The following is a 20,856-nucleotide window of genomic DNA, read 5'->3' on the forward strand; positions in this document are numbered from 1 at the left end:
TAGGCAGCGAGGTGACTTTCAAACTGTAGGCCCTGGCATGGCAGGCCTCCAGAGCTGGGTGGGAGGACCACCCAGGGCCAAAGAAGCAGGGAGACACCAGAAGGCCTACCCTGTTTCCTTTGCTGGCAACAAGGATTCCACTTGCTTTTATTTCGTTTAAAACAATAAATAGTCTATAAATAGAACGGGGCAGGGAGGGGCGAATTGAGCATGAACAGGTTGAAACCATGTGATTCTGGGGACAGGAGGGGCAGAGCGGAGTCCCTGTTCCCCAGCGTCACCTGCCTGCATTTCATCTAGGATTTCTTTCCACCCCAAGGCTCCTCTAATAACCTTGGGGTGGAAAGGGGGCTCAGTGTCTCAGGGGTCAATAAATACACCTCTTCCCCAGTCCCACGGGAGCTGGCCCAGGGACACACAGTGGCAGGGGCTGAAGCCCAAAAGGGAACAGACGCCTCTTCACCACGGGCTCCTGGTTTCCGAGGAGTGCTGCAGAAGCTGAGGTGAGGGAGCTCGCCCAGGTGGACAGCCCTCTCCCTGGGGGTGAAGAGGTGGCAGGGGGGGCAGGTCTGGGTTGCTGTGTGCCTTCTCTGCCAGCAGCTGGTAGAAAGGCTTGGGGGTCTCCCAGTCCTCGTCCTCACTGCTGGAGTTCTCCTGCTTCACAATGCGGTTATGCTGGCGGCTGAACCTGCGGGCCTTGATGCTGGGGGGAGAGGTGGCAGCGGGGCAGGTTCCTCTCTCACCTCCCACCATCGCTGTCCCACCCCTGGTCCTCCAGCCCCAGCAGTGACCAAGCCAAGGACAAGTGGGAGGCCAAGCCCTGGGTTCCAAGTCCCAGGCTAAGACGAGACGTGGCAGAGGGTCCCTTGCTGGAACCCCACACTCCAAGGGGCTTTGGGGTGTGAGAAACTTCGTGTTGAGGAGTGTTCCAGGGACCACTTCAGAGGTGGCCAGTGACAGCTATCCGGAGTTGGTGGAGAAGACGGGTTTTGGGGAGGCAGGGATCAGAGGCAGAAGGGAGGAGGCCAAGCAGCAGGAATTGAAAGCCAGGCTCTGAGAGCTCCCGGTGGCAGAGCCGGGGAGAACCTCTAGCAGCAAGGTCCAAAACCCAGTGAAATCATCTGCCTTTCTGAGCTACTAGGTGACACCTCTCTCTGTCACTTCCAAGTCTTTCAGGAAAGACAGCTCAGTGAGCTCCCGCCCTGTTCCAGCACCACAGGCTTGAGGCTCTGAACCCTAGAGGAAGGCTGGGACCTGCTGCTGGCTCCTCACAGGGTCTCTGGCAGGGCTTCTTACCAGTATGGTCTCCGCTCCTGTGGGGTCATCACCCGCCACAGCTGGGCCAGTTCCTTGGTGGCCGCTGTGGATGCAGTCCCAGGGCAGGCTCTGGAACAAGAGGGGCGGGAGGGGTGGTCAGGAGAGGCCTGTGGAGGCCAGCAGTGCGGCCACACAGGGTCTCTGGCCCTCTCCCAGCCTCAGCTTTCCCATCAGTGCCCTCTCCCATCCCTGTAGCCCGCGGCCCCCATCATACACCCTCCGGAACTGAGGTCAAAGAAGGGAAAGGCATTAAATAGCTGCTCCCAACTGAGAACCCAGTGTCCAGGAGGGTGAGGTGGTGACTACAGGCCAGCACCTAGACCTTCCTGTACAGGAACCCACTGTCCACTGTGGCTCAGGACACTCCCAGGCCCTGGCTTCACTCTGGCAAGTGGCCAGCTCAGCCTCCTCCCCACAGGGACTGCTGGGGGCAGACTGGACCTGAGCCAGAGCTCCCAGGTGTCCCTGTCCCCAGCATTCTGGAGAATGAAGCCAGCTCAGGAGAGCGGAGTTGGACAGCATCGTTCAGCCCTGGAACCAACCGCATCTTAGGGCAGGCAACACTGGCCCCTTTTTGTTAAAGTTATACAAGCAAACTAATTTCCTTTTCTCCCCTCAAATTTGAGCTGGTTTCACTGCGCATAGTTGAAAGGACCAGATCAGTGCGACAGGGCTGGGGAAGAACTGTGGCCGTGGAGGGGCTGGTGGGTCCTAGAAAAGGGCAAGTAACTCTCACAAGTTGGAGCCACACAACCTGGAGGCAGAGTGAAATCAGGGACCTACCAGGGGCTGCCGGGGACCCTCACCCACCTAATGTACTGCTTCCGGTTCATCCTGCAGAACATGATGAAGCCGTTCACACACTTTTTCTTCATCTGGGTAGGACACGGGGCTTTCTTGCTCTCCTTGGGCTTCGAGGGGCCCTTGCTAGTCCGGCCCTTCCTGCTCTTTCTCCCACCTGTGGGCAGGGTTGAGGCCCTCCGGGTGGGGGTCCATGTATAGTCGTCATCCTCGTCACTAGAGGACTGCAAGCCCTCAGGGTCGACCTGCAAGTCCTGGACAGAGAAGAGCGGTAAGTGCCAGGGCAAGAGAAACCCACCCGCCTTCCGCAGATGCCAGCCCTCACCTCTTCCTGCCCCCACAGGGACTCCGAGTCGCTCTCCTCAGTGCTGGGGCTGGACTGCACCTTGCTGGCCTCACTCAAAGAGAGGTAGCAGTGGTCCAGTGAGACCGAGGACTGGCACAGGCTGTGGGAGTCAGGGGGCGCTTCAGGAGCCTCTAGAGGTACGCTCTGGGCCATGATGAGGGAGAAAGATGGTTGGGGTGGGGGCTGGGATCACCCTCCACTCACTGATTTCCCAGGACAGAATGCAAGCAGCCTCACAGTCTCCACAGCCTCGGGACACTCAGGCACACACTCCCAAGATCCCATAGCAGGCTAAGTGGGGCAGGAATGGCTGGGGCGACTTGTTTCCTCCCATCCTGGGGCAGTGTCACCTCTACCCCATCAGCGTACTAGTGGCTTAGAGGCTGTGGTGCTCTGGGAAGTCTGAACTTCTTTGAGCCTGGATCTCATCTACATGACAGGGATAGCAATACAGGCCTTGCAGGGCTGGGAAGAACCTCCCACAGCGCCCGGCACTAGCTAGGAGATAATGGCATCGATTTTGTTTCTGCCACCAACTCAGATACTCATTGAGGCAACACTGGAGGAAGCATCTGTGGAGGACTAGAGCTGCCTCTCCATTAGCAGTTACCTTCTGTAGCAGAGGTGCTGCCCTGGTTGGCCCAGGGCCCAGGAGGGCTGCAGTCCTGGGTTTGGTCTCTACTCAAACTGAGAATTCCTGGGCCACTCTCTGGGTTCAGGTTTTTTCTCACCCATCAAACAAAGTCAGGAGCCCCCTACTTGGTAGATGGATGGGGGCAGGTGGCTGGGTGGCTAGAGGGCTGAGGCTGGGAATGGGTCGAGCAGGGAAGTGGGGTGACATATGGTGGGTGTCGCCTACCTTCTTTTGGGGTGCCTCAAGGGTACAGGCAGAAGGTCGAGACTCAGGCTCTAAGAGCACTTCTTCAAAGAGGCCTGTTGGTGGGGACACCACAGTGCTGGCTAGAACGGAAGTGCTTCTCCCACTGCACTGAGCCTCTGCCCTGCTGTCCCCACCAGCTGGAACCCCCTTGTCTGGCCTTTTCCTACCCCACGTCCAATTCCCCTCACAGGCCAGCTGCCGTGGACCCCTCTAGCCCCAGGGCGGAGCATGTGGCTCCCTGATCAGGCTCCTGAGCCTTTCCCTCTCTTGTGCTGGGCTGTGGGTGCCTTGAGACAGGGCCTGGATGAGATAGGGCTCTAGGCGACCAGAGTACGGCATAGGCCTGAGCACCTGGTGGGTGCCCCATGTTCTGAGTGACTGGAGCCTCAGTCTTGCCCTGGAGGCTCACCTTGGGTCAGGTACTCATTGCCATCCTCCAAGATCTGTTCTGGCAGCAATTTTCCCGGAGAGCTGAAGAGGGAAGGACTTAGTCCTAGGATCTCAGTTGGGAGGCCTGTCACACTCCAATTATTGATTTGGGGAGGCCCCAAGGCCACTGGGCTCCCTAAAGAGGAAACATGGGGCTCAGTAATATGGTTGGAAATTGCCCTCTCCTCAACAGTAGAAGGCTTTGAGGAGATGGTGCCAGACACTGGGGCCAGGGGACTCGTTCCTGACTGGGCGTTCCTACAGAGGGGATTAAGAGACACAGTGCCTGGCATTATTTCAGGGATAGCAAAGGGAAAAAATCATCATAATGGGTCAGATTCAATAGACTGATATATCTACCTGCAGCTCTGTGTTAAGAAAGATTCTGAGGTAGTATCTGGACTCAAGGGAAAGAATGATAATTGATTAGCAATGTCTGTCCTAGCAACTAGCATCAGAGTGACAGCAGGAACAGTGCAGTCACCATCCCTGTTCTTAGCAGATCCCCATTCTCCTTCCCACTTTCCCCTGCCATAGAAATCCTCAGAAGGAAGAGAGACAGTTTCAGTCACCATGAGGGCTGCCCTCTGGGGTCCAGGCAGGAAGCCACGGGTCAGCATCTGGGACTTCCTTGTCCACCTCCTCACTGGAATCACAGAAGACCAGCTTCTGCCTGTGACAGGTGGAATTAAGAGGCAAACACAGAGCCCTGAGCTGGGAACTGCTGTGTGACCCTTCCGGTGTCTCCTGTGGCCGGCTGTGTGCAGGTCCCAGGGAGCTCGGACAGCTGAGCACCCAGCCTCCAAGGGCTTCTAGGCCTATGAGGTGAGCTGGCGCCAGAGGGGCAACGCTGAGGGCAGTGGGAGGAGGACCTCAGTGAGGACTGCAGGACAGGCAGTGTCACAGGTGGGCCTGGGGAGTGGGTTGTCCATGAAGAGGGACCAGAATGTAAAGCTCAGAGGCCGGGGCATGGCGAGCATTCTCTTAGGTGTGAGAGTCAGGGTGAGGGCAGGAGATGAGGTCACAGAATGTCTCCAATGCCAGTTAAGATAACTGGGCTCTAATTGCTAGGCACCAAGGAAGGGTCAAGGCCAAGTTCTGTGTGTTAGAAAAGCTACTCAAGTGAAGATGGGCTGCAGGGGGAGACTGGAGGCAGAGAGGCCAGTGGGGAGGCTATGGCCAGGTTCTGAGGGATGGAAGCCAGACTCCAGAGAGCTCAGTGCAGTCAGCATAAAGCAGGCCCAGGGCAGTGTTCAGGAGAACTGGCAAAAGATGAACACCGGCCTCGTTTCTCAGGACCCCTCACCATGCCAGCCCAAACTCCTCTGCCTCGCCCACCAGTGCCCTCAGAGTGCCCTCACCTGGAATAGGGGTGTATCCTGCTTAGGAAATGGATCCCTTCAGCCCCTCTCTGGGCCTCCAAAGCAGGGTCAGGCTCTCCATCCTGGGCACTGTTTGCACAACAGCAGCCTGGGGGGCAAATTAGGATGACTACTTCTGTGGGTCGACATAGAGGATGGGGAGGAGCCAGGTTCTGCCACCCAACTTTCTGCTCCACCATCCTGACCAAAACCTTAGTCTATAGGACCTCTGTGTGAGTCTGGGGGTGCCCAAGTCACCCTGAAGTTTCTTGAATCTCATATCCCTATCAGAAGCTGTAATGAGGATAAAATCCTTAAGTGGAACGACAATAATAACAAGCAAGAATGCAGTGCTTACTGTGGCCAGCCCTGTTTGAAATACTTAAAATCCTTTTCAGTGACCCTTTGCTGGAGGACACCATTATTATACTATAGTTAAACTGAGGCACTGAGATATCGGGTAGCTTGCCAACGTTGTAATTAGCAAGAAGATCTGTCAAGCACTCCCTCAGCCCCGGGCTGGGTCAGATGCCTGCTCTGGGGCCAACAGCCTCCTGGGAAACCCAGGAAGTCTGGTCACTGTGGACCATCAGCATCTGGTGATGTGGGTGATTCCTTCAGTGGACTGTGACCTTAGTCCCTGATATGTCAGGAGCAGTCTGCACATGGCCTGGCCCGGAGCAGACACTCAGAATGGGGGCTACATGAATGAACAGAGGAACCAAGTGCCCAAGGCCTTGCAGGCAGTATGAGGCTAGGCCTTGAGTTCAAATCCCCTCTCTCCACCAGGTCTTTGCTAGATGCATCAGCAAGCCTATTTCAGTTGGTGGAGTGACAGGGCAATCACAAGAGACATTGTGGCTGCTTCGGGTGAGGTCTTCTCAGGATACCCTACCCTGTCCCACTTCTGTGACCTGAAGCCTAACAGGAGGGTAGCCCTGATCTTCTCCCTCCCTTACCCACAACAGAGCCTGAAATGAGAAAGAAAACTGGGAACAAAACCATAAGCTCCGTGAGATGAGGGGCAGGGTCTACTCTGATCACCAATGTATCCCCAGCTACTCAGCAGGTCCCCAGCAAAGAGCCTGTAAAGATGAAACTCATGGTGAGGAAAGAGACCAACTTGCGATGTCACCAAGGACGATGTTTTCAGCTATATCCAGCAACGTCAGCTGGGATCTTCCTCCTTCTCCATCGCCTTGAAATGAGGCAAATGCAGCTTTGAGGTCACACCAGGGGTCTGGGCATCTTGGAGGAGTGGTAAGCCCCCCCACGTTTCCTTCTTTCTGGTCTGGGGACGTGGTCACCGTCTTCTCAGGTTTGTCTAGGGCCAGGGAGCGGCGAGGTTTCTGGTCCCGGGTCTGACGTTCTGAGAATGCAGAGATGGGTGTCAGAGGACCCTGTGTGTGTGGGGATGTTCCCTGACTACCCCAGAATATGGCTCAGGTGGGGACCTCCTTTGCTCTGGGTTGACACCCTGTTTTAAAGCTGTGTGTGGCTTGGTCACTCACCAGCCCTTCCAGGCATGCTCAGATATTCAAGCAGAGGTCACTTAGCCCAACCCCTACCTATATACCTTGCAAGCCTTAAAAAAAATAAGACACAGCTCATCTGATGTTCCACCACAGACAGAGGGCACCCGATTCTCTAGGTAAAAAGCACAAGAATAGGATTTCTTTTTCTTTTCTTTTTTGAAGCACCCCAGGTGATTTAGATGTACAGCCAGGGAGTCACCGATGAGATCCAACTTTTTTTTTTTTTTTTGGCTCTACTAGGAATCCAACCCAAGGCCGTGGGTATGCCAGGCAAATACTGCACTATACCCCTGCCTCTCTGGCTCCCATTTTATAGTCACGGAAACTGAGTCCCACAAATGAGAAGGGGAGCAAGTGAGTAGCATGGCTGGGGCTGGCCCCAGGACACTGCCTCCCACATGTGGATCTTCCTGTCACTGCACACTCCCCAATTCTCTGGTCCAAAATGATTACTGAGTACAGGGCAATAAATAAAAACAGCAGCTGTGCTCCTTGGACCTGACCAGTGTCTCTCACATGAGCTCTGCTTGGGCAGAGTGCGTGCTTGTTCTCTTGTGGCGGGCGCTGTGTTTTCCAGTGAGGAAGCAGAGGTTTAGAGGAGAGTGGCCCACTCCAGGCCACTGAGCTCCTACTAGGAGGAGTGGGATCTGACCCTAGCATAGTTTGCTGAGCAGACCCCTGAGCAGGGCCATGGCAACCCTGGAGAGGGAGTCCTGTTCCATTGACCCCTGCCTTCTTGTTTTGCTCCGCTGACAGCTCATACCTGGTGCTCGAGTCAGCTTCTTCTTCCGAGGTTTCCGGCAGGCCCCCCAAAGACGAGACTTCCGAGAGCACGGGGAGCTGGAGGGGGTGGAGTGTTTCCGCCTGGCTGGGCCCACAGCTGGGTTCCGACCCAGCCCTGCTAGGACAGAGAAGTGGACAGGTCAGATCCCAGTCCTCACCCTAGCATGTTTCCTGCTCTCTAGATGATGCTTCCTAACCCTGGGATAAGGCGGGCCCCCAGGCAGAACTCACATAAGGAATTGTGATTTGGGCAAGCCCCAAGGCCACTGGGCTCCCTAAAGAGGAAACATGGGGCTCAGGGATGTGGTCAGAAGTTGCCCTCCCCCCAACAGTAGAAGGCTTTGAGGAGATGGTGCCAGACACTGGAGCAAGGGGACTCGTCTGACTGAGCGTTCCTGTAGAGGGGATTAAGAGGCACAGTGCCTGGAAACCCAGATGTGGGAGGAAGCAGACCTGTCCTCAGTTGCACAGCCAGGAGGCAGAAGCACAGGGGCAAAGTCAGGTTCCCCAGGGCTGGCCAAGAGGATGAACAGACTCACCCCTTCCCAGATGCCTCTTCCCCACCCCAAACCTGTTCCTTCTCATCTTTCTCAATACAGTGAAGGTGCTACCACCCACCTGGGGTCACCCTGGGCCTCTGCCTCTGGCCTCTCAAGTCTTCCTTATTATTAACATCTCCCAAGTTCACCCACTTCTGTCCACATTCCCAGCTACAGTGCTAGATTGGGCTTCATTGTCTTTGGTCCAGAGATATTCCTAAAACCATTTTCTCTGATATCCCTGATTCCAGTTTCTTCCTTCACAATCAGTCCTCTAGATGTCATGGACCCTGTTCTAGGACAAAACAAAACAAAAAATCTGCCAGGTGTGGCATTGTGTGTTTAGAATCCCAGCGACTTGGGAAGCTTAGGTAAAAGGATAGAATGCCTGGGTAACAGACAGAGACTCCATCTCCAAACCAAACCCCAAACCAAATCTGATCATGACTCCCTTGCCCCAAATCCTTCAGTAACTCTCATCATCTTCATCTCTCTCTGTAGCTGTGTACCAGAAGCCCTTCAGGACCTCACCCCTGCTCCCCCAGCCCCTGGTAAGCCCCTCCAGCCTCATCTCCTGCCACCCTGCCTGAATATCTCGCACTCCAGCAACACCGACAGCACTGGGCACCCTGCGCAACACTGGGTGGCCACTGCTCCAGGTGCTATTTTTCTTTTTCTTTAAAGAAAATATATATATGTATATATATATATATATATATATATATATATGTATACACACACACACACACACACACACACATATATATATATATTTTAAGTATTTCTTTTTAGTTATAGGTGGACACGATACCTCTATGTTATTTATTTATCTTACATGGTGCTGAGGATCCAACCCAGTGCCTCCCGCATGCTGGGCAGTGCTCTGAGTGCTCTATGCTGAGCCCCAACCCCAGTCGCCTGTTGTTTCTTCATATGTATTTAATCCCTACGACAAGCCAAGTGCTGGTGTGTCCTGTTCTGCAGAGGATGGGAACTGAAGTACAGCAGGCTGAGGTCATGGAGACACACTTCAGTCCTGATCTAGCTCGGGATGCTACATGGTCCCTCCAATCACACTCACTACTTGCCTGTCCCCAAATGTCCCACATGGGCCTCCTCATGCCTTTACACTCTCATCCACATGGTTCCTTCTGTCTGGCAGGGTTCCCTTCTCCTGCTGTCCTTGGAAGCCCCTCCTCTAAGCCCCCACAGCATCTTGAACAACTTTCTGATGGCTTCCCCTCCATAAAGCTGTGAGAGTCCAGGGCAGGGAGGGGGACTGGACTCATCTAAGTCACTCAATGTCCACAATGGCCAGGACAACATTTGGCCTGTAGCAAACACTAGGAAACATTGTTTGAACTGCTTACCCCCAAGTCCACCTTCCCCATCGCTGGTGTGGAATTTGAGCAAGGCCTTGGCCACATCGATGCTTCTTTGGAGGTACTGAATGTAGTGCAGGACGTGAAGCAGAATCTCCTTCTGCCCCCAAAAGAAAGACAGGGTTGAGCACAAGAGCCAGGACTCAGGAAAACATGAGGCTGCTGGGAACCAGAGACAGGCAGGCCTCAGGCCCCTACTTCCCACCTCTCCCAAGCAAGGCCTCAGTCCTCCAACTGTTCCTGCTCTACTGTTAAGACCTCGTCAAGGCTCAGTGAGGTGGCAGGGGGTAGGGTGGGGTGTCACCTGAGGAAACAGGCTTAGAATGCCAAAGGGATCTGGAGAAACGAGGTAGAAAAACTAGAATCTGAACTCAGGTCTGCCTGCCTCTTGGCTGTTTTTCAGCATGTACAGCTCAGCTTCTGGCCCCTGGCTCTTTGCTCATGCTGTATTTCCGGTCTGCAAATCCTCCTCTTTTCCCCCATGAACTCCTCACCTCTATCTCCTCTTCTGGTTCTCGGCAGCATGCCCGCCCTCCTGACCCCCCTCACCCAGGCTGGCTCAGCTGCCCTCCTCAGCACTCTTGTAACACCCTGGGCCAATTTCAACCAGGGTACTTGCAACGCTGTTTTATAATTATCTGTTGACATGTCCTTCACTTCCACTGACCTTGAACTACTTGATGGTGAAATTGTGGCGAATTGAATTCTGTATCCCAAGCATATAGCCAGGGACTATCAGAGGAATGGAACCTCCCGCCAAGAGGATGCCTCCTGCCCAGTGGGTAGGCATAGCCCATCCAGTTACCTACTGCCTCCTAAGTTGATATGGGTTACAGAGCTAGAAGAGGTATGTCAGGGTAAGCTAGACATGTTTTGTTTGCCTTCATGGAATTTACAGTCTAGTGAGGGCAACAGACCCTAATCAACTCACAAATCATTCAAAATTACCAACTATATAATAAGCATTATGAATAAAAGACCACAAACAAAGGATCCCAAAATTAGGGTGTCTGGAAAGGCTTCTTTGAGGAGGTAGCATTTGAACAGGCCTAAAGAGTAGAGGGAGGGCTAGGGATATAGCTCAGTTGGTGGTAGAGTGCTTCCCTCGCATGCACAGAGCCCTGGGTTCAATCCCCAGCACCACACACACACACACACAAAAAAAAAAAAAAAAAAAAAAAAAGAGTAGAAGGAGTTATTTGGGTGACAAGGTGAGGGAAGTTCACCAGTTTTGAATCAAACTGGATCCACAGAATAATAAAAAATCAGAAATAAACTCTCAAACTTCAAATAAGGAAACAGGGTCTCATGAGGGGGTTTACATGAAAGTATTCCATAAAATACAATATAGACAGTCAGTGAAATGATTTAGTAGTATCCAAGAAGGATGCTATAACAGAACTATATAATCTAAGAAATATGTGTGACATAGCCAAGAGAACATTGGTTTTAAAACCTGGATCCAAACTACCACTTGGTTGTGCATTAAAAACAGGTCATTTTATGTACTTCACCAAGTACATATTTTGATTTTCTCATCTATGCAATGGAAATGAGGATATTCAGCTGGGCTCTGAGGACTGCCATTAGGCTAAATAATTAGAAAACAGGGTGGTGGTGCCTCCCTGTAATCCCAGTGTCTCAGGAGGCTAAGGCAGGAGCATCACAAGTTCAAGGCCAGCCTCTTTATGAGACCCTCCCTCAAAATAAAAAAAACTAAAAGGGCTTGGTATGTAGTTCAGAGGTAAAGTGACTCTGGGTTTAATCCCCAGTACCAAAAAAAAAAGTAAACAATTAGTGAATGTAAAATTGTCCAGCACAGGGTGTGATACATTGATTGCCTAATAAATGCTTAGTTGAAGACTGAATGAGATCACCTTTACCAGGTTTCCTAGGGATTTAAATATATATATTGCTAGACAGTGGATTTTTTCAAGAGCTGATACTGTCTTTTTTAATTTATTCCTTCTAATAACAGGATTGGCACAAAATTAAGTCTTTGTTAACTGTCAAGTAATTTATAAATATTACTTGTTATGACTAGTCTAAAGGTTGTATGCAGAAAGCAATTGAGAATCACCCAGGATTCAGCAGAAGCTCGTATTTGATAACTAGGGAGGGTGGCCTTGGCTGCTGCCCCTGAGGTTTGAATCCCAGGGACCTTATCACTATCTCAACAGATGGCATTGATTCAGCCATTCAATAGACATCCACTGAGCTCTTTGTGACAGCAGGGTTGAAGCACAGGGCTTTGGAATGACACTTCTCTCATTGCCCTGCTGTGTGCCTCTGGGCAGTGTGACCCCTCTGCACGTCAGTTTCCTTAAACCAAAGTGAGCCTACCCATACATCTCTCCCAAGCCTTGTGGGACGATTAAATGAGGATTCGAATCTAAGATGCTTAGCAGTCAAGATCTGGCATCTGGAACTCTCAGTAAGTTGGGAGCAGCTGCTCCTGCTCTTTGCTCTAGGCAGGGCCCTGGGGGTCTTGGAGGCCCTGGGGGTAGAGATTTTTCCCTTATGGGATATGCACTGGCATAATTCTCCATCTAAAGGAGTCAGAAACAAGGAAATGCTCATGGTACTATGCTGAGGACTACATGGGATAGGGGGCAATTAATCAGCCACAGTGGTGTGGAAGGACACCACAAACCTCCTGTCTCAAACACAGGGAAGCCACACCTAATAGTTCATGAGCCGTCACACAGCCCTGGGACTGGCTATGGTATCTTCACACAGAGACAAGTTTGACCATGAGATGCTGGGCACTGACTGGGAATTGAATTTGCAATCTGACCCCCAAACCTCCTGTCTTAAATGTTCCCCCTTTCAATGCTACCCCTGCCCCCACTCTGGGACACCCAAGACAGAGTCCCAGGCATTGTCTGCACTGGGATGCAGGTAATACAAGGAGCAAGGGAACCAGGGCTGAACTTCAGGAGGGTGAAGACAGGGAAGAAAGATTCCTGACACAGCAGAGGATAAATGGTGAACAAAGTATTCTGAAACCTTGGAAGAATTCCAAGAGATGTGGTCATCTGGTCAGTTACGAAATGTTGCCTGTCCCCTGACTAGTCTGTCATTCCTCAAGGGAAGTGGACTGTGTCTTTATCGTCTTTAGCTCCCTAAGAGCTTCAACATACCTCTGCACATCAAATATGCAAATGCTTGACAGAGGAAACAATTCCTCAAATAGTTCACATAAGAATTCCAAAGAGGGCTGGGGATGTAGCTCAAGGGGTAGCGCGCTCGTCTGGCATGCGTGCGGCCCGGGGTTCGATCCTCAGCACCACATACAAACAAAGATGTTGTGTCCGCCGAAAACTAAAAAATAAATATTAAAAAAAAAAAAGAATTCCAAAGATATCCACGTTCTAGTCTCCAGCACCTATGGATGTGCTATGTGCTGCCTGATATGGCAAAGGGGACTCCGCAGATGTGAGTTAAAGATCTCAAGATGGAGATTACTCTGGAGCATCCAGGTGTGCCCAATGGAATCACAATGGCTTTATAAGAGGGAAACAGTGGGGGTGGGGGCAGGGGACAAAGGCAGAGAAGGCGATATAGCAACAGAAATAGTAAGAGAGGGAAGAACTTTAAAGATGCGAAGCTGCTTGCTAGCCTGGGCCCTCATGAGCCAGGGAGCGTAGGTGACCTCTAGAAGCTGGCAAAGGGAAAGGCAGTGGACAGTCCCCTGGAGCCTCTCAAGAGGAACCAACCCCACGGACACCTTGACTCTAGACCAGTACCTCTGATTTGGGACATCCTACCTCCAGTCTATAAGAGAATAAGTTTGTCTCTCTTAAGTCACTAATTTTGGGATGATTTTTTGGTAGCCCTAGGAAACTCATAAAAGCACCTACTGTTGAGAGAGATTTAAGAGGAAGATTCAACATGACCTGTGGTTGATGACATGTGGTGGGCAGGGAAAAGCCCAGGTTTGGGGTCAGGCAAATCTCTCCAAGACACCCACTCCTCTGAACCTCTGCAAAGACAAGTCGCACATTCCAGTTAGGATCAGTTATTCCTGTGTTCAAATCTTCATCTTCCTGACAGACTCTGAGTTCCCAGAGAAGAACTGGGTCTCAAATTTCTTTGCCTCCCTTGTTGTAACCAGAACAGCTTCTGGCACCCAGCAATATTTCAAAAAATGGCTGACGAATGAATGAGTACATGAGTGAATGAGAGGAACTAAAGCAAGAAAACGTCATATCAAGCCTTCAAGATCTCTGAGTCTCATATTAGGCTGTTCCCCCTGGGAGCAAGGTGTTAGCTTGGCACTATGTACATTTATTGAGGAGCCTATGGGGACATCCTGGGAAACCACACCCAGTCCTACCTCACAGATCCCAAAACAAGAGACTTGAAGAGGGAACTGATATTTATTCAGGGTATGCAACGTGCAGAACCTGTCACAAGTATTATGTCATTTTGGCCTCATGATATCTCTGGGTAGTGGTAGTTATATTTCCTTGTTTTAAGCCAAGAAACTCAGGAAACTGACCAGAGTTCTGCAGCTGTGAGCTGGGTGGGGGGTCTCAAACCTCTGGCTGTTAGACTCCGTATTCTGTTCTTCCCTCCCAATTCCCCTGTCTCTTGCATAAAAGGACTGCCAGGCTTCTAGTCATGGGATCAGGACTCCTAGAAATTCCTTCAGAGAAGGACCATACCCATTCCAAGGCTGACTCTGAAAGGGTCTGCTAGGTTTTCCCAGCTTACTGCTATCTGAAGACCTGTCTCCCCAGTCTGCCTCCTTTCCACCAGTCCCGCACCTTGGTGAGCTTCTTGGTGCCAGTCTTCGGGGCCACAGGTAGCAGCAATGCCAGCTCTTGCAGCTTGCTGGAGTGGTTTTTCTTCTGATTCCTGGTTTGGGACAAGAGCTGGATTTGGTTAGGACATCCAAAATTGAATTTGCAATCTGACCCCCAAACCTCCCGTTTTAAATGTTCCCCCTTCCAATGCTGCCCCTGCCCCGACTCTGGGACACCCAAGACAGAGTTCCAGGTATTGTCTGCACTTGTCATTCTCCCTTAACCCCTTGACCAGTTGGCCACCAAATGCTTCCCCTCCCTCCCTCCCCTTCTCTCCATCTTCATAGCCATCCCCAAGTCCACCCTGATATCCTTCTGTGTTCCCCAGCCTTGTATCTGGCCTCTTCCATCCTACTCTCCGCTAGGAGCAGGGTGGGCTTTCCTGCTTCAAACTCCTCAATGTCATCCCGTTGTTAAGGATCAAGGTGAAACCCTTAACATGGCTCATAACACTCTTTCCACCCAGCCGCACTGACCACTCTGGTCTCATCCTTCCTTTGACTCTCTCACATGAAACGATCCTGGTCCACAGGATGGGTGACATGCTGCTGCCAAGCTGCCCAGACCCTGTGCTCACCTGTCTCTAACCCCGCACAAGGCTTACAGCTGTGGGGAGCACCACCGTATCCCGAACACTAGACAGAGCCTGGATATTGTGGGAATTCACTGCATATTGGATAAATGAATAATAAATAATGGCATGAAATAAGTTGCCTCCTGGGAACCTACAGAACTTAATTCCTGAATTCATGATTTACAATATACCCATGAACACAACCCTCCACCCCTCTTTCCTACCACATGAAGATACAGAGATGCTGGAGCCCCTCTCCCAAATTACACCACTGCCACTACCCATGCAACTCCTCTGGGGCTGCCCAAACACCTCAATGCCACCAATCATTGTCCTTCCTTCAGGGCTCACTTTAGTTGCTACTTCCCTTGCTTTCCTCCTCTACTCTAAATGTCCACAACACTTTGTGTCACCTACAGCATGGCCAAGACAAAAACCAACCAACCAACCAACCAATCAAATAAAAACCTCCCTTGATTACTCATAGGGTTAGCTCCAGTTTGCACCTATATAAACTGATACTTCCGGTTGGCCAGGCCCTGTGCAGGATACCGTGGCAACAGGGGTAATGACTCAGGAAGCAGTGTATGATGTGGGAGAGGCACTCATCTTCCTAACCAAACAGCAAATTCCTGAAAGAATCTCTCTTTCATCCATTCATTCAGCAGTTACTTACTGAGCACCTACTTTGTGTCAGGAACTGTTATAAAAATACATAAAGTCCCTTCTTCTTGAGCTCACAGTATAGTCAGGGATAAAGTAATCAACCAACTGTTACAAAACCAAACATAAAGTTGCAACAAGGACCAGACAAAGCTATATAATTTTCAAGGGGGAGCATTGCAAATGAAAAATGGGTCTTGTGCCAAAAAATAAGAATTTCATGATGGTAGAAAGCAAAGAATTAACCAATCATCCTGCCTTTCTAAAAGCAGGGTGCTAAGCGACTACCTAGGTGACATGTCCATGAAGTTGGCCTCCTGATGAGAATAAAGGAGAGGTGTTGTTTGGTGATATAGAAGTTTGCAATAGGGGGCTTTGACCTAATAAAGGAAGGGCTTGTAACAGGAGGATTTGCCTTAATCAACAAGGTCTTTCCTGAAGAAATAAACCTGACCAGAACCTGTTCTAAAGGACAAGTGGAAAGATACAGGTGAAGAGGGAAAGAAAACATTCCAAATAGAGGGAACACGTACAAAGGCCCTGTGGCAGGACAGAGCATTGGCAAACTTAAAGGAAATAAAACTGGCATGCCAGGAGCACAGAAAGCAAGGAGTACTGTGGGATGAAACAAGGATAGAGAAGGAGGTAAAGGCTGGATGAGGCAGAGACTCAACTGTACGTTCACAGTGAAAAGGAGTTCGCCTTTATCTTTAGACCAATCAGAAGCCATTTAAGGGCTTGACATCCTTTGATATCCTCAAAATTTTGTGAACACAAGAGGCCATATGGATTAGTCAACTAAATGAAAAAAAATCAACTGGTCTCTTAAATTATATCATATATATATATATATATATACATACATACATATATATATACATATATATACATATACATATATATATATAATTTGGGGGTGGGTATTAGGGGCACTTAATCACTGAGTCACATCTCTAGCTCCTTTTATTTTGAGACAGAATCTCTCTAAATTGCTTAGGGTCTCAATAAATTGCTGAGGCTAGCTTTGAAATTACAATCCTCCTGCCTCAGGCTTCCTAGTAGCTGGGACTACCAGTGTGCTAGGGATTTCTTTTTCTTTTTTGCAGTGTTGGGGATGGAACCCAGGGTCTCACCCATGATTGGCAAATGCTCTATCACTGAGCTAAACCCTATCCTCTTGGGATTGTTTTCTTGTGTTTGAAGCTAGGAATTGAACCTGGAGCCCTGCACAAGCTAGGCAAGCACTCTATCATTGAGCTACATTTCCCAGCCCAGAATTCCATTCTACTCGTGCTTGCCTAGCACGCACAAAGCCTTAGGTTCAATCCCCACCAGTGTGAACACACACACACATATAAAAAAGAAAAGAAAATGAAATTGGGCTTGGTACTTATTTTTTGCATACTACCTTTCTTCTGTCCTAGAGGGACTCCTGGAAGTCCAGAGAGAAACAACAATAACAATACAGGCATCAAGGAAGAAACAGCATCCAGGTCTACTTATGTTTAAGGTGTTACTTGTTCACATCTAAGAGGGTTTCAAATTAACCATAGTTCCTGATGGTTTATTCTGGATTTTGCAAAGACCTGGGAGAAGATTCTGAGCAAATGCAAAAGTTCTAGAAGAAAAAACCAGGAGGAAGCAAGAGTGACTAGGAATCTCAAACTCTAGGCATCCCCTGGGCAGAAGTACCGAGTAGGTTCAACCTGGGCTCTGCTCTCAGGGGCCTCTGAGACTCATGTACTTCCTCCCAAGGCTGCCTTTCTCTTTGCTGGCTGCTTCTGGTTTTAGCCAATTTCTTTTCTCATAATCCCTGTAATTTTCACCCACTAACCGTAGTTCTGCCCTTTGGGTCTACAGGGAACAGGTAAGCTCTAGCCATGCAAGGCCTTATTCTGTCTCTCTAAACTGCCACTATTTTCTCTTTGGGCCTTTATCATCCTTTTTGCCTGGAATATTCTCTTGCATTTTTGCATGGCGGGTTTCTTCTTTACCATTTAAGCATTTAGTTTAAATGTAACCTCCTTGGGGCTGGGGATGTGGCTCAAGCGGTAGCGCGCTCGCCTGGCATGCATGCGGCCCGGCTTCGATCCTCAGCACCACATACCAACAAAGATGTTGTGTCCGCCGAGAACTAAAAAATAAATATTAAAAATTCTCTCTCTCTCCTCTCTCACTCTCTCTTAAAAAAAAAAAAAAAAAAAAAAAAAAAAAACAAAAAAAAACATTTTAAATGTAACCTCCTCAGAGAGGCCTTTTGTGACCATCCAACCCAAATAAAATTCCTTTGTCATTTATCACCATCTGATATATTACTTTTAAAATTATTTAGCCATTATAAATATAAACTCCAAGAAGGCAGGGATTTTTGTGTTTATTTACTGTTATCCACCAGGCAAACTTATCCTTTAGTTGCAACAAGCACAATGCTGAAGGCCTGTGATAGTTTTAAGGACTCATAAATTGTTTTCATTTATTTTAAAGTAGAAGAAAAAATAAATACAACCAAATCTGAATGGTATTTATCTTTATATCAATGCTATTTTTTATTTTATTATTATTTTTTTTTTAGTGAAGGAAGGGGACTAAGAAGGCAAAATTTTAGCGACCATAATTCATAATACACCCCTGGCTGTATCCTCAGCTCCCAAAATAATGCCTGGCACTTAGTAGGTATCTCAATAAAAAAATTGTTGAACTAATGAATGCCACTTCTGTCCTGAGACAGCCTTTTGCCCTTTTTGGGAGGAAAACACTGGGGACGAGACCCAGGGCTTTATATGCTAGGCAAGTGCTCTACCACTAGGATACATCTCCAGTCCTTTTTATTTTTTGGTACCAGGTATTGAGCCCGGGACTGCTTAACCACTGAGCTACATTCCCAGCCCTTTTTATTATTTTTTATTTTGAGACAGGATCTTGCTAAGTTGCTTTAGGCCTTGCTAAATTGCTGAGACTGGCCTCACATTTGAAATCCCCCTGCCTTAGCCTCTTGTGCAGCCAGGAACCTCTCCATCTTTTGACATGGAAAATAACTAACACTTGAGTTTAGTCTCTGAGCTAATCAGCCTAAACACACCATAGTTTCCTTATGTTATGTTAGATGAGCTAGAAGGAGCTTCACAAAAGACAGTCCAAACATCTCTAATTAGATTTGGAAAAACCAAATCCTGGGCTAGGGATGCAGCTCAGTGGTAAAGCACTTGCCTAGAATGTTTGAGCCCTAGGTTTATTCCCCAGCACTACCAAAAAAAAAAAAAAAAAAAAAAAAGTCCTAGTACCTAATCTACTAAGAACTAAGAGGAAATACTACCCCAAAGTGAGGCATCATAATGATTAAGATCTAATTTTTGGCTGGGCACAGTAGCACGTGCTGGAGAATTACAAGTTCAAGGTCAGTCTTGGCACTTAGCAAGACCCTGTCTCAAAAGAAAATATAGAGCTGGGAACCCAGGCCCGGTGCATACTTGTAATCCCAGAGGCTCAGGAGGCTAAGGAAAGAAGATCGTAAATTCAAAGCCAGTCTCAGTAATTTATCAAGGCCCTAACCAACTTAGTGAGACCCTGTCTCAAAATAAAAAAGGACTGGGGATGTGGCTCAGTAGTAGAGCACTCCCAGATTCAAACCCCAGGTTTCCTCACCCCCCACACAAAAATAGCTTCAGCTTTTGAAGCAGATGAACTGGAATCCAAATCCTAGTTCTGTCACTTGTTGTGTGGCTTTATACAAGTGCTTTAATCTCTCTGAGTTAATTTTCTCCCTCATCTATAAAAGGGAGGTGGCTAGGAAAAAAAATTAATCTGGTCTGGAAGGCATTCTACACAGTACCTGACACATACAGAGTGCTATGAAATGTTAGCTCAAGAGAAGGTGTACAGGAGCTGTGACTGTGGTTCAGCAGTAGTGCACTTGCCTGGCATGTGTGAGGCACTGGGTTCAATTCTCAGCATTGCATATAAATAAATGAAATAAACGTTTATCAACAACTAAAAAATTTTTTAAAAAAGAGAAGGTGTACAGTCTTTTGTCAGAATGAGTCAGGCATAAAGAATGTTAGAGAACAGGGAGCTGGCAGGGCACAGTGGTGTATGCCTGTAATCCCAGCAGTTTGGGAAACTGAGGCAAGAGGACTGCAAGTTTGAGGCCAGTCTCAACAATTTAGTGAGGCCTAGGCAACTTAGCCAGACTCTGTTTCAAAATAAAAATAAAAAGGTCTGGGGATGTGGCTCAATAGGAAAATACCCCTGGATTCAATCCCCAGTACCCTCTTCCCACAAAGAGAGAACAAGGTGCTGGGTACTATATTAGATGACTAAGGTTGATAACATAGTTTTTGCTTAACCAACATTCAATTCCCTTTTTCTGGTCATGGTACCTCAGTTCTCCTCTGGGCAACCAGTACATGGGGTTCAGAAAGGCTGGCCCCATCTTTCCCTTCTAGGAGGGAGCACTGATAGAATCAAGTTCCAGCCAAGAAAACTGACAGTGAGTAATTCAGGGCTAGGGTCAGAACCCCTGGTCTGGCCAACCAGAGTCAATTTTGGAAAGAAGCTCTCTATGCTGGGTTGTCAAACTGGCAAGATATGGACCTGAGCTGCTGGAAAGCATCTGCCCTCCCAAAGGGAAAGCCTGCTTGGGAAGGAAGACAATAAGAACAAGAGCAGAGCTGCAAGGCAGATTTCTGGCAACATCATTTAACCCCCTATCCTGCAACAGCCAAGCCTAGTATCTCTGAATTTTTTGTTTAAATTATCCAATAAATCCCCTTTTATGTTTAAGCCAGTTTTAGCTGGGTTTCTGTTCAATGCAACTAAGAGTCTTTATTAATATAAGGACCTCACATTTAGAGAGGGGTTAAAAAAAAAAAGACTGAATTGTTGGTCATCTCTGGGATTCCGGGAGGAATGGGCAGCGAGATAGGCATTCTTCATTTTCTTCATGGTGCTACTTCTGAGCACAGTACCTAAGTAGAGAACCTGAACAAAGGAGATGCTTAATTTTGGAGTTAATAAATGAATGAATGAAGATAGATAAATAGAAAGTCATTAGGGGAGGCAGGCACAGTGGTGTACACCCGTAATCCCAGCAATTTGGAAGGCTGAGGCAGGAGAATTATAAGTTCAAGACCAGCCTAAGAAAGTTAATGAGGCCCTAAGCAATTTAGTGAGAACCTGTCTCAAAATAAAAAATAAAAATGGGCTGGGGATGTATCTCAGTGGTAAAGCACCCCTGGGTTAAATCACTAGGACCCTCCCCCGACCAAAAAAAAAAAGTCATTAGGGAAGACCATAGGAGATAAAATGAACCCAGGCCATTTTTCTTTTTGGGGGTACTGGGCACTACAGCCAGGGCACTTAATAGTGAGCCACATTCCTAGTCTTTTTTTTTTTTTGTGGTGCTGGGGATTGAACCCTGGGCCTCTACCAACTGAGCT

At 48.8% G+C, this 20,856-nt stretch overlaps 1 protein-coding gene across 1 annotated transcript; it reads right to left on the bottom strand.

Moving 5' to 3' along the window:
* Window positions 1–459: 459 nt before the first annotated feature.
* Window positions 460–14,397, bottom strand: Meiosin (meiosis initiator). The gene is made up of 13 exons (XM_026403677.2): window positions 14,146–14,397; window positions 9,362–9,473; window positions 7,433–7,567; window positions 6,258–6,503; window positions 5,135–5,243; window positions 4,346–4,446; window positions 3,754–3,909; window positions 3,479–3,481; window positions 3,324–3,397; window positions 2,444–2,608; window positions 2,128–2,372; window positions 1,297–1,386; window positions 460–703 (listed from the first exon to the last, which is right to left on the bottom strand). Exons 1-13 carry the CDS (start codon window positions 14,395–14,397, stop codon window positions 460–462), a joined length of 1,932 nt encoding a protein of 643 aa, XP_026259462.1.
* Window positions 14,398–20,856: the final 6,459 nt, after the last annotated feature.

The sequence above is a fragment of the Urocitellus parryii genome, chromosome 15, assembly GCF_045843805.1.
Source record: "Urocitellus parryii isolate mUroPar1 chromosome 15, mUroPar1.hap1, whole genome shotgun sequence".
Classification (NCBI taxonomy): domain Eukaryota; kingdom Metazoa; phylum Chordata; class Mammalia; order Rodentia; family Sciuridae; genus Urocitellus; species Urocitellus parryii.

Excerpts from the sequence above, each read along its gene's own strand:
- Meiosin (XM_026403677.2), bottom strand. The coding sequence starts at position 14,397 with ATGACAAGTGCAGACAATACCTGGAACTCTGTCTTGGGTGTCCCAGAG. Across the intron at positions 9,474-14,145 it reads GCACCAAGAAGCTCACCAAG|AAGGAGATTCTGCTTCACGT; the intron begins GTGCGGGACTGG and ends TTTTGGGGGCAG. Across the intron at positions 2,609-3,323 it reads TTGAGGCACCCCAAAAGAAG|AGCGTACCTCTAGAGGCTCC; the intron begins GTAGGCGACACC and ends ATCATGGCCCAG.